Source organism: Cebidichthys violaceus, unplaced genomic scaffold, assembly GCF_023349555.1.
Source record: "Cebidichthys violaceus isolate CVI_PGR_0920_01 unplaced genomic scaffold, fCebVio1.0.p SCAF_72, whole genome shotgun sequence".
Classification (NCBI taxonomy): domain Eukaryota; kingdom Metazoa; phylum Chordata; class Actinopteri; order Perciformes; family Stichaeidae; genus Cebidichthys; species Cebidichthys violaceus.
In genome coordinates this window covers 335,089-347,675 of record NW_027176950.1, presented here as the reverse complement: position 1 = coordinate 347,675, position 12,587 = coordinate 335,089, and the positions used below count along the sequence as shown (strand labels likewise).

The 12,587-nt window shown below is 40.0% G+C and overlaps 1 protein-coding gene across 3 annotated transcripts; it reads right to left on the bottom strand.

Moving 5' to 3' along the window:
• Positions 1-1,769: 1,769 nt before the first annotated feature.
• tap2t (transporter associated with antigen processing, subunit type t, teleost specific) lies at positions 1,770-9,299 on the bottom strand. Of its 3 annotated transcripts, none has more exons than XM_068736828.1 (12): positions 8,993-9,299; positions 7,461-7,978; positions 7,259-7,373; positions 7,030-7,160; positions 6,127-6,332; positions 5,821-6,018; positions 5,456-5,584; positions 5,185-5,376; positions 4,920-5,093; positions 4,060-4,219; positions 3,215-3,351; positions 1,770-2,835 (listed from the first exon to the last, which is right to left on the bottom strand). In XM_068736828.1, the coding sequence occupies exons 1-12, from the start codon at positions 9,001-9,003 to the stop codon at positions 2,641-2,643; spliced, it is 2,166 nt and encodes a 721-aa protein (XP_068592929.1). In that variant the 5' UTR covers positions 9,004-9,299; the 3' UTR covers positions 1,770-2,640. The 3 variants fall into 3 exon arrangements, with proteins under 3 accessions (XP_068592929.1, XP_068592930.1, XP_068592928.1); XM_068736829.1 differs by having other exon boundaries at positions 9,053-9,299; XM_068736827.1 differs by lacking the exon at positions 8,993-9,299 and adding an exon at positions 8,867-8,974.
• Positions 9,300-12,587: the final 3,288 nt, after the last annotated feature.

Sequence of the window (12,587 nt, the reverse complement as noted above, 5' to 3'; positions counted from 1 at the left end):
CCTCCAGCGTGGATATAATATTTCCTCTGCGCCTCTAGCCCTGTCCCACTGCGGTAAAGTCGTGCCCCACGTTGCTTTGCGACGCGTGTTTTTCCCAGCCATTACGGTAAGAACTGACTTCAAGATAAGATCACAAGCGGAGTTCACATTTATTCAATAAATCAGTCTGTCAATGACAAATGAACGAAAAAGGAAACAAAATTAATAAAAAGGAGATTAAAACAAAATCAAATAAATGATAACTCAAAACTAAGTCAAACACAATCTAATGTTGAGAAGGCACTTTACATTTAAAAAAAAAAAATCCTTGCTGCCTACCACCAGCTTAGCTTTGTTCCGCTGACATAATTTTTCTTTATACATATTGTTTTATATTGTGATGGCAAATTTCCACTGTGACTTCTTTATCTGTATTTTATTGTCAGACCATTCAGTGTTTTGGCTCTTTTTTGTCTTTTGGTTTTAGGACTCCCAGTTATAAATAAGGTGAGTGAAAGTCAGACATGGTCTGTCAAGTGGTCCCTCACTTTTGCGAGGTTTCAATGTGCAAAACTCCCCCACTTGAAAAGGACAGCCAATTTCAGGAAGACTTCACAGGATTCCACTCATTGATCGCACGTTTGCTCTCTTTTCTTTCTTTCTTTTATTTTAGAAGTTTGATGCAGTGATCAAGTAACCAGGTGAAAAACCTTTAAATACAAACAAAACACCACTTAAGAAAATGAAAAGCAAGATAACCACATGCAGTGAACAGATTACAATACTTAAATTACTTAATTAAATACCCAAAAATTAACCTTGTAAATACATAGCAAATAATCCATTTCCAATATTGTGAGTAAATTAATTAAAGTAAATACATTTTTAGCTGAATTTGATCATGAGTCATAATTTTAACAGTACAATAAATCAGCAGCTTTTTAAAAGGATAAATCTTCCAAATGCATCACTTTATAAATTGTACTTAGCTCACATGGTTCTTCACAGTTTCAATTACATTTAAATTCCATGATTTTAAATAGATCACATTTTTAATTATATTTAAATACCATGACAGCATTTTAACTATATTTACCCAACATGCTTTTAACCATCAATATTTGCAGTTCTTAATCAGTTCATATAAGTCAATGGCTACAAACAATACAATCACCAGCTGCTTCTTCCTTGTTCAAAATAAGCTTTGGTTTGCACAAAACACTGTTTCAGTCACTTCTGTTGCTTACTCCCAGAGCTGCTCTGCCGTGATTCTGTGAGTGTGTGACTGCAAAGCCAGTTAATTAGCGGATCAATCTCACCTGGTGCACTCAGGCTGTAAGGGGCGTGGCCCACAGTTCAACTCAACATGGTCAGTGAGGGTCCTCATAAGTAGATTAATACATCTGTGTGTGTGTGTGTGTGTGTGTGTGTGTGCGTCTTACTCAAGGAGATAATATTGTCAGCTTAGATAAGGGGCTGAATGGGGGTGCAGACAGTTGACCATTCAATACTGGTGATTATGACGGTTGAATCTTCTCTGCGCAGACAATAAATACTCCTCGATTTCAGTATCATAGGACTCACTCTGTACTATTTAATAGTTTTTTTCCACCACAATATATATCTATAAGAGCACTGTTGGAGGAAGAATTTAATTTCCAATGACAGCTACACTTTAATTGTAGTGTGTACCACAATAAACTTAATGTGAACCATCCAAAATTCTAAACGCTTTCCTTTTATTTTGTTATTTATTGTGTTTATTGAAGTAAATCACACAATTCCAAGGCTTAGGAAATAAAAGATTGTATTTTTATTTAAATATTTGCATTGATAAAAAAAACACTGGGTATCAGCAGTTATTATAAGCTGCTTAGAGTTACCTAAAGGAAGTTAAACAGGTCAATATATCTCTAATACCTGATTTATATTGATGTGAAAACATCTCCTTCAAACAGCTGGATTTATTCAAATCTCTTGCAGGAAACACAATTTTACAAGATTACCTTTGAGCACATCATGATAAAGTTATAATTTGTCATCGCCACATACTTAATACAGCTTGAAGACATCATAATGTAACTTAATGCAGCCTTTTAGGACCGTGTTGCCCAGCAGCTGCTAACAGCTAACGCAAACTAGCGCTCCTCCTGCCCAATTCAGCACAGATTTGATGATCACAAGGTATCATTATCAGGGAAAGAATAGAGTGCACGAGAGCGTTTGAACACAGGTGTGTAGCGGTAGTTTGCACACGTGCAGTAGTGAGCAGGCAGGATGTCAGTGTTGTTGTTCCTAGAACTTGATATCAGACCTGCGTACTCAACGATACCTGATCCAGCATTTTAGGCCATTTCTGATACTGGTATCGGAACAACTCTAAATTTAGTTTGGTGATTAACACCTAACAAACTAAAGAAATACAACACAAGGAAACCAACAGTGATGGACAGAAAAACCCATATATTTCCTCTCAAATGAAACTTGAATTCATAAACAAAAGCAAATCCTGGTTCTATTAAATACTCTTGATGGTTCGGCTACTTGGTCTGGTCTGAACGGTAGCTAACCGTAGCTACACTATTAGCTGATATTACCGATTCTTCTACTAACACTCACTTGTTGCAGCTAAAATTCGTGTAGAAAACAGTAAAACCTAATTTACTGAGCTCTACTGAACAGCTCCTCCTTCAAACGGTGGTAGCGCCCCCTCTTGGCCATGAGTTCTCGGTGCGTCCCCTCCTCCACGACGGCTCCCTTCTCTATGAAGACGATGTGATCTGCCTGCTCCACAGTCTTCAGCTGATGAGCCACCACCAAGACGGACCGACCGCGAGCCAGAACCTCCTGCAGCACCTGAGACCACGAAGCCCGACAGAGGAAGACACAGTTAGTGGATGAGGAAAAAGGTAACATTAAAACTTTACTATCATGAGACTTTATTAAGCACGGACAAAACTAAATCTGAGGTACAAAACACAATGTACGAGTAGTCCAGACCTGTCGTATCATTAATCGTCAGTATGCAACACAGGAAATGCAGTTGTAGCTCATTTGCAACACAAGAAAAACATGACAAACAAAACAAAAACATTCCTGTCATGCATTTTTTGACTTTGCATCAGGAGGAATGTAAACCGCAGAAACAAAAACAATTTTGTGGGCAGATAATATGGCCGACATCAGGAACACATTGTAAACACTTTGTCGTCGTGACTGTGTCTTCTTTACTTACAGCATGTTGCACTTCCACATCCAGTTTGCTGGTGGCCTCGTCCAGTATGATGACCTGCGGCTCTCGAACCAGAGCTCTGATGATGGCGATGCACTGCTTCTGTCCTTCTGAAAGCGCTCCACCACATTCCCCGACATCTGTGGAGACGGAAAAACACAGAAACAAAGATTGTTCAGATAATAAAAACCCAAATCTTCCACATCATTCCACATTCTTTTCATTCCCTCTCATCATGTAAACCAACAGAATGAACGTTAGCGTTTCATTTTAGATAAAATGTTATAAGTAGAACACTACGAACATTCGGGCTCCCTCATGTGGCTAAATTTAAGATTATTAGAGTGACCCAAATAAAATGTCCTGCGACCCACTGGTGGGTCCCGACCCACTGTTTTGGAACGAGTGCATTACAAAGTACACGGTGCAGGTTTTATCAACACAAAATGCATCTGCAGAAAGATTTCTTGTTACTTTATGTCATCCTTTCTAATCTACATTTACAGACTTGTGTATCTTCAATGTCAATTACAGCAGCTGCACTATTTTAAGTTGAACCTACAATGTTGACGCGAGATAAGCTTTATTTTCTTTTTACATTACTTCAATAAAAAGCCTGTGCCCCACCTCTCTGCCCTCATACTACGGTACAAATACATAAGAATACTACGACGGCATCAAACAGACTATTAATACAACATAAAGGCACCTTAGTAGCATTAAATGGACATTAGAAACAACATTAGACTGTTAACTTCACCCTTAACAGGATGAATAACAGTTAAATGTGCTCTGTCTGTATTTACAGTATATTTTGTATATCGATACATCTGTCCACACAGCTGTACCTGTGTCGTATTGGTTCTCCATTTCAGAGATGAAGTCGTCTGCTCTGGCTTTCTTTGCGGCTTCCTTCACCTTCTCGATGGTGCAGTCCGTCAGGCCGTACTCTATGTTGTATCTCAGTGAACCAGAAAACAGCACAGGATTCTGGGATACCAGGGCCATCTAGGTACATGGAGTTCAAACATACACTTGTGTTAGTGCAGTGCTGGTTGAAAGGATTTAATTTATCGAGTCCTTAAGGTTCAAATATATATGTAATGTTTGTTTGATTAGAAAGTACAAAAAAAATAATTATTAATCCATAATTAAAGACAATAAATGAAAATACTACTGCAAAACTAATGACATGTTTAGCGCGTATTAGCAGATGTTGGCATGCTGACACACTGGTGAACATGGAAAATACTAGCGTGTTAACATTGTCACTGTTAGCATGTTAGCAAGAATGGCAAAATACAGCCCAACTCCTCTTCAGACACACTTTGAATTGCGCTTTACAGGTTCATTATTAATAAGAAAATAAAAATACCAAAAAACTGCCCCCAAAACAACCAGCGATGGACTCAGTCCGATATATTCGTCCAATCGCCCTTTAATTTAATTTATTGTATTGGTGTTAATTCCCGCCATTTTGCTGCCAGCCTCTTGACACTTTTGTAGTTCTTTTTGCCAAGTACACGATGTCAGGAGTTCCTGAAGGGAACAGTTTTCCCCACTTGGCTGTCATAATTACACACGGTGCACTAAGACGTAGAGCCTTTATGCTCTCCCCTCATTGGGAACAATTGAAAAGAAAAAAAGACGCTATGTGAAAAAGACGCTAAGCGGACCCTTAAGCCTCCTTCCACTGAGCCACCGGTACCTTTCGATGGAGGTATTTGTGTTCGTAACGGTGCAGCGGCTCCCCGTCCAGCAGGATCTGTCCCTCTTGAGGCTCGTACAGCCTCTTCAGGAGTCCGACACAGGAAGTCTTCCCACCGCCGGAGGGGCCCACCAGGGCTGTCATCTTCCCCGGCTGAAGCTCCATAGAAACGGACTGCACAGAATGGCGAATCATGAGGATTTGGATTAAAGTTTAATCTAGATATATTGATGCCGTCGAACCACAAACTATAACTCTCGGTAACCTTCAGAGCTGGTTTGTCTTCGGGAGCTGAGGGATACGTGAAGGTGACGTTTTGGAAAACGATTCTCCCCTCCAGCCTCTCAGGAGCTAACTGTCCCTCCTTCTTCCACTTTGGGGTTCTGTCAAGATAACTGAACACTTTGGAGATGACGCCGACTGTCGACATCGTCTCTCCGTAGCAATACATGATCTCCTGTGACAAAAACAAGTCATCACCATCAACAACAGGCCTTGTATACTTAAATATGTGATGTATTTGTAACTCCGCTCACCTTTAAATTGTGTGACATCGGCTTCTGGTACAAGAAGAAGGACACGAGGTTGCCGATGCTGAGCTGACCCGACGAGATGAGAGCGCGGGCCTGAACCAGCATCAGTATCTTTATCCCTAGACTCACCAGCTGCAGGGAAACACAGAGAGGAAGCACTCACTTTGTGGAAACTGTGACTTTTGACTCTCTATCTCATAAATATTTACTGGCCATGCATATTTTTTATTTTTTTTTATCATCCCTAATGTTCTTACATATACTTTTTGGAAATGAGCCTCCATACATAGTGAATTAAAAGCTCAACATGTTGCTTCCTCAATCAGTAAACTCTTATGATCCTTGGATGTACACTGCTGCCCTCTTACCCTCCGTAGTAACGTGAAGATGGCGCTGTAGATTCTCGAACGCGTCTTCACGGCGCACAAGTGGTCCAGAGCCTCGTTGTACCTCCTCAGCTCATCTTTCTCTGCCTTGAAGCTGCGGACCGTGCGGATCCCGCCGATCGTCTGGAGAGCCAGGTCTTTGCTCTGAGCGTGGCAGTCCTGGATCTGGTCCTTCAGCTCCTGTTTGACAAAGACAGGAGACGACACATGAGCGGATTGATGCTGCAATCGAGACCTCGTCACAGTCTATCTAAAGTAGTCCAGGGGGGTCAGTCTCACCACACCTACCTGAGACACGGTGATGTATTTATTCTGCATGATGGCCAACAGTGGCATCTCTATGCAGGTGAGCACCGTGAGCTCCCAGGACAGGTTCAACATCACCGTGAGCATCAGGCCGCTTTTCACAGTGCTGCGGACCAGCGCGTTGGCGTTCAGTGCAACGGTGCGACCCATCCGGTCCACATCCGAGTGGAGGCGGGAGGACAGACGTCCTGAGAGGGGAAGGGGACAAAAGTTATTGTCAGCAGAGTTTCAACGTTTGTTACAGATTGCGAGGTTATTTATTGTTGTTGTACAGGAGGGTTGTGTAACAAAAATACAGTTTGTAGTGCCATTTTTGTCTCGCAGCCTTGAGGAAAGAAGCTGTTCTGAAGTCTGGTGGATCAGCAGCTGATACTTCTGTTATCTCTCTCCAGACAGCAGCAGAGTGAACAGGCTGTGTCTGGGTGGGTTTAGTCTTTTAACATCCTTTGAGCTCTTCGCACGCACCTCTTGTCACCAATATCACTGATGCTCAGTAGATGGGTGCCAATGGAAAAGAAAAAAAGACATCCAATAATTTGATTCCAACAGTTTGTGTTGTTCCCTGTCCTGTTTCAACACGACATCGGCCCAATCCCAAAGTCCACACGCACGGACACTGAGTTAGCTGACGGACAATGTTATTTTTCTTATGTTTAATTCTTAACGTGAAGATGTCGGCCTTATTATCTACCCAGAGAACTGTTTCTGTTGCTGCTGTTTACATTCCTTATGATGCAAATTAAAAAAATGCACTCCAGGAATGTACTATTTTTGTTTGTCGTGTGTTTGTTGTGTTAGAAATGGGCTACAACTGAATTTCATTGCGCATCCCTGTGTTGCATAATGACAATAAATTATCCTTGAATCCTTGAATGTTGTTCCCACCAGGGTTGTCCTCCTCGAAGAAGTGCACCTCCTGCTGAAGGAGGGTGTGAAACAGCAGACGCTTCAGTCTCTTGTTCAGTCTGGCCAGCGTGCACATGAATATTCCTCCTCTTAAGCCGGAGAACAGAGAGCTGTCAAGATAGAGACATTAAAAATGATTATTTGATCAAATCACTTAAACAAATCACATCTTTACAATCAGACAGGGGATTAGGAATCATTTCATTACCTTCCAAGAGAGATGAGTGCCATCTGTCCAATAGCATAACAGAAGCTGGTTTGAAGGACTGGACCTCTAAGCATATCGATCACCTTCCCCTGATAAAATGGGATGAATGTATCACCTGTCAGGAACGATGAATGACACATATTAGGAATACAGGAAACTATAAAACACAATGTGTTCTGTAGAATGTCCATATTTCACTTACAGATGACACCCAAGATGAGGAAACTGAAAGCTGCAATCAGGTAAAAGGTGTCTGGTTTGAAGTACTTCAGCATCCTCACGAGCAGCCGCCTGGCATCCAGTTTCACGTCGTCCTTTGTCCGTTTTGAACCACCACAGAGGTACTTTTCCCAAACCACGCAGGCCAGCGATGCGGCCACGGGGCCCAGGAGCAGCATGCCGAGGTCAGGGGATGGTGGTCCCGTGTGAGGCGTCACGAGGACGCGTCCACTTTCAAACACCGGAGAGAGGAGGCAGAGGAGCGCCGCCAGCCTGCGGAGCGCGGCCTCCGGCTTCCCGTCGGTCAGCGCAACGGTGAAAACATGGAGAATGGCCCACTTCACGGCGCCGAAGGCCCACACACCCGGCAGCCCGCCGCAGCCGGAGCACTTCAGCAGCACCAGTCCGACGCACAGTCCCAAATGAAGCACCGCGTCGAAAATAACAATGAATAACCCACGAGCTGCCACGTCACCCATTTTCCTTTGGTGGACGATGAGACTGACAAAGGGAACGAGAAATGTTTCTGTTAGTTTACTGAAGCCTGTGGTGGGACGTAGAGAAGTACATTTAACCAACTACTGTACTTAAGTACAATTATGAGGTTCTTGTACTAAAGTAATTCCATTTTATGCAACTTTATAAGTCTTATAGGTCCATGTGGGCTGGACGCTTCTATGTGTATGATACAATAAATAACATTACTAACTTATCATAAACAATCCATTTCAAGTAAAAGTAAAAGTCCTGCACACATAATTGTACTTCAGTAAAAGTACACAATTATCAGGGAACAACATATACTCAAGTATGAATAGTAAAATTACTCTGTTATCACATTATAATGTTTTATATCCTTTGTGTTCATTCAATATAACAATACACCATATTTACTAAGTACAGCTGTACAATATATGTAGTGGAGTTAAAAAAAACCTAAAATACTTCCTTCTGAAAAGTACTGTAGTAGAAAAATAAAGTAGCATAAAATAGAAACATTCAGCACCTCCAAGTTGTACTTGACTAACATGAATATGAGTGTAAACCACAACACAAACAGTACTTTTCTTCACCATCAGTAGTCTGGTACAGTCTACTGATGGTGAAGTAACTAAGTACATGTACACAAGTACTGTACTTAGGTAGAATAATAAGTAATAGTATGTAGAATTATAAAGTTACTAAGTACATGTACTCAAGTACTGTACTTAGGTAGAATAGTAAGTAGAAGTATAAAGTAACGTATAAGTATAACAAGTAGTTCGAGGTTGTACTTCATTAGTAAAAAGCACTAACAGTGACACAACATAAACATTAATTTCCCGTCTTTTCTGTTAGTAGTCTGGTGTGTAAATATGAATGCTGTTAACGTTAGAAAGGTAACATTACGTTTTCCAGAGCATGCATGGAATATGTAGCGTTGATAGCAGCCTTTAAACGTTATCCTTTAAACGTTTTCCGTTAACAATAAACGGCTTCTGTCCTTGCTGCTGCTCAGCATTTAGCTAAACGAACCTGTCACGCATTCACACGTCCACGTAGTTGACGTTAACTTGACTTATTTTAATGACTTACGGTGTTTCCCCCCCTGAACCGTGTCCACTGTTAGCTAACTGCTAACTGCTAGCTGCTGCTGCAGACATGTATCTGTGTTACTTTCAGTTTCACTTTCACTTTGGTGACACGTTCACCTGTATCGACTCTGTGCACCTGAGAGAGGAGGACGCGAAAGAGTCAAACACGTGCCCTCGTCTTTTGGTTCTTTTTCCGTTTTTAGTTTTGACAGTTTGTAAACTCGACGCTTAGACGCCCTTTATTTAAATCGGACTCAACGGCTGTCCGCCACAAGATGGCGGCAGTGTGCGTGTTCATGAAGAAGGCCTCTTTCAAAACAGCCGTTGAAGAAGTACTCAAGCTATGTTTTAATACAAGTGAAAGTAGCAGTACCTCTGTGTAGAAATACTCTGTTACAAGTAATAGTAGAGGTTGAGTAAAAGTACACAAGTATTTCAATCCAAATACATTAACTGCTACTAATCTTATGCAATAAAAGCTCCTTAATTTCCCTTTGAGTGTTCCACCATCTGTTAAACTCTTCTCATCTCAATCACTTGCAAAACACCAGCTGATGCATGCAATTTAACAATCATGCACACATATATTGTACACAAAAATTATTATCATAACACACAGTGCAGAGTGAGAGTTATATTACAACTAAAAACACAAAGTGTTCATGATTGAAAAGCGACATTGTTGAAGCAAAAGACAAATGGCTCGTGCAAATGATTGAAAAAATGATGCAAACATGTATTTAAACACGAAAGGAGACAGAAACAAAATGAAAAATCAGGACACAAAAGAGAACTGTAAAACATAATTAGAGTAATATACGACATTCAGAGAATTAATACTGCAGCAAACAACTGTATGTAAAGAGATAGAGGCGTGAGGAAAGGGATCAGTCCCCAATAGAAAATGCAAAAAGACAGAATAGCTGTAAATTAATTCAGAGTAGGTAGTCCAAATGTATAGAAAAGGTAAGGAAAACAAAAAAATTAAAAACACAGGACTGAAAAACAAACCTAGATTTTTTTATTATGATGATTAGAATGTCTACTTTTCATCTACAAACCAAACACTTAAAAACAAGATTGGATTTGTAACTGAACTGAAAATTAACTCGTGAGGATGTAAAGCAAAAAACAAAAAGGATGACAAACATTAAAAACAGGAAAAGTCATGAAAACAATAAAAAACAGAGTAAGAAAATAAAATACAGTAGTAAAATGCAGAAATGCAGGAAATTGATTAATATCCTTGAATCTGGTTCAATCAAAGGCAGCAGTAAACAGAAAAGTCTTCAATCTTGATTTAAAGGAGCTGAGGGTCTCTGCAGACCTGCAGCTTTCTGGGACTTTGTTCCAGATATGTGGTGCAGAAAAACTGAAAGCTGCTTCTCCGTGTTTAGTCCTGATTCTGGGAACAGAAAGTAGTCCCAGACGACCTGAGGGGTCGGGATGGTTCATAGGGTAGCAGCAGATCAGAGATGTATTTTGGCCCTAAACCATTCAGTGCTTTATAAACCAACAGCAGGATTTTAAAGTAAATTTTTTGTTAGACAGGAAGCCAGTGCAAAGACCTCAGAACTGGAGTGATGTGATCCACTTTCTTGGTCTTAGTGAGGACTCGAGCTGCAGCGTTCTGAATCAGCTGCAGCTTTCTGATTGACTTTTTAGAGAGACCTGTAAACACACCGTTTCAGTAGTCGAGTCTACTGAAGATAAATGCATGGACAAGTTTTTCCAAATCCTATTGAGACATAAATCCTCTAATCCTTGATATATTCTTCAGGTGATAGTAGGCTGATTTTGTGATTGTCTTGATATGGCTGTTCAAGTTGAGGTCTGAATCCATAACTACACCTAGGTTTCTGGCTTTGTTTGTGGTTTTTAACATCAGTGATTGAAGCTGAGTGCTGACTTTCAATCGTTCGTCCTTGGTACCAAAAACAATTACTTCTGTTTTATCTTTGTTTAATTGAAGAAAGTTCTGGCACATCCAGTTGTTGATTTGTTCAATGCATTTACCCAGCCCTTGTATGGGATTATAGTCCCCTGGTGATATAGTTATGTAAATTTGTGTGTCGTCTGCATCATTGTGATAACACACTTTGTTGTTTTCCATAATCTGAGCTAGTGGAAGCATTGTAGATGTTGAAGAGGACTGAAGAAAAACAAATCAATTCAGTGGGGAGGTTTTGTATGAAGTATCTGCACAGGTCGAGGACCTCTGTGACCTGAGTAGACCCTCGGGATGAATGAGCATTTGAAATTACATTCGGGGCTAAACTCAAAACATCCGGGCTTAAGACCCGGCTAAATGTCCCAGCAACGCCGACATCAGAGCATATGTTTAACCCCAGTTTGTTCACCATAAGACACACAAATAGACCATAACTATATCGCTACACTGTCACATTATTTGATGAAATAAGTATAAATCCAAGCGATATCAGGTGATTGAATTCAGATTCAGGTGATGCTTCATTTCTTTAGTCTTGCTGGGGTAAAACATATAATATAATAAAAATGACATTATCAGCTACAGGCTGAAAAGGACACAATCCATCAGTTTGAAAGTTTAGTTTCAAATCACTTTGTTGACAAAAAATAAATCTACTTAGCAAACAACATACTAATTGCTAGTGCAAGCTACCAACATAAAACACACATGCAATGTACTCCTAAATTCATGGGATGTTACCTGAAGCATGGGGGAACCTGGGACGGAGGAGGAATGGTGTCTGCAGTAGTCCAACACCGTCATGCGACTGGTGGGGAAACATCTCCTCACAGGGTTCAAGGAGAGCTTCATGGTCCTCTCTGGCTAATGAGTACGAATGTCATCTCAGTCACTTTAAACAACCAACAGCTATTATTCTATTTCATACAGAGTTAGTTTTAGCTTTAGGTTTAAGCTAATAACACTAATACTACAGTGTGGAAATACTCTGTTAGTAAAAGTCCTGCATTCAAAATTTTACTTCAGTAAAAGTGCAAAAGTATTAGTATTAAAACATATTCAAAGTACCACAAAATACTAATAATGCAGAACAAAATATTTTAAGCAGTGGTGGAAATAATTAAAGTCTACCTAAGTATAATTTTTAGGTACTTGTACTTAATTTGAGTGCTGCTTCATTGCACTGTCTATTTAAAACCTCAGTTACTGTGCAGACTAATAGATTAATGATATAAAACAAATAAATTAGGATGTATTATAAAAGTTAAGATAAAATGAGACTCCAGAAACGAAAAGTGATGAAAACACCAATACTTCCAGTAATAGAATATATATTCTAAAAATGAGCCACTCTGCACAAAGTACTTTTAATACTTTGAATATATTTTGATTCTGACAAGTTTATAATTTTACTTCAGTAGTTTAATTACAGGCTTTTTGTTTGTAACATAGTATTTCTACCCTGTAGTATTACTACTTTTAATCAAGTCAAAGATCTGAATACTTCTCACACAAGTGTATTATCAAGTAGTATACTGAATATTGTTGGATAGTAAGTATTGATGCATTAATGTGTTAATCCCTT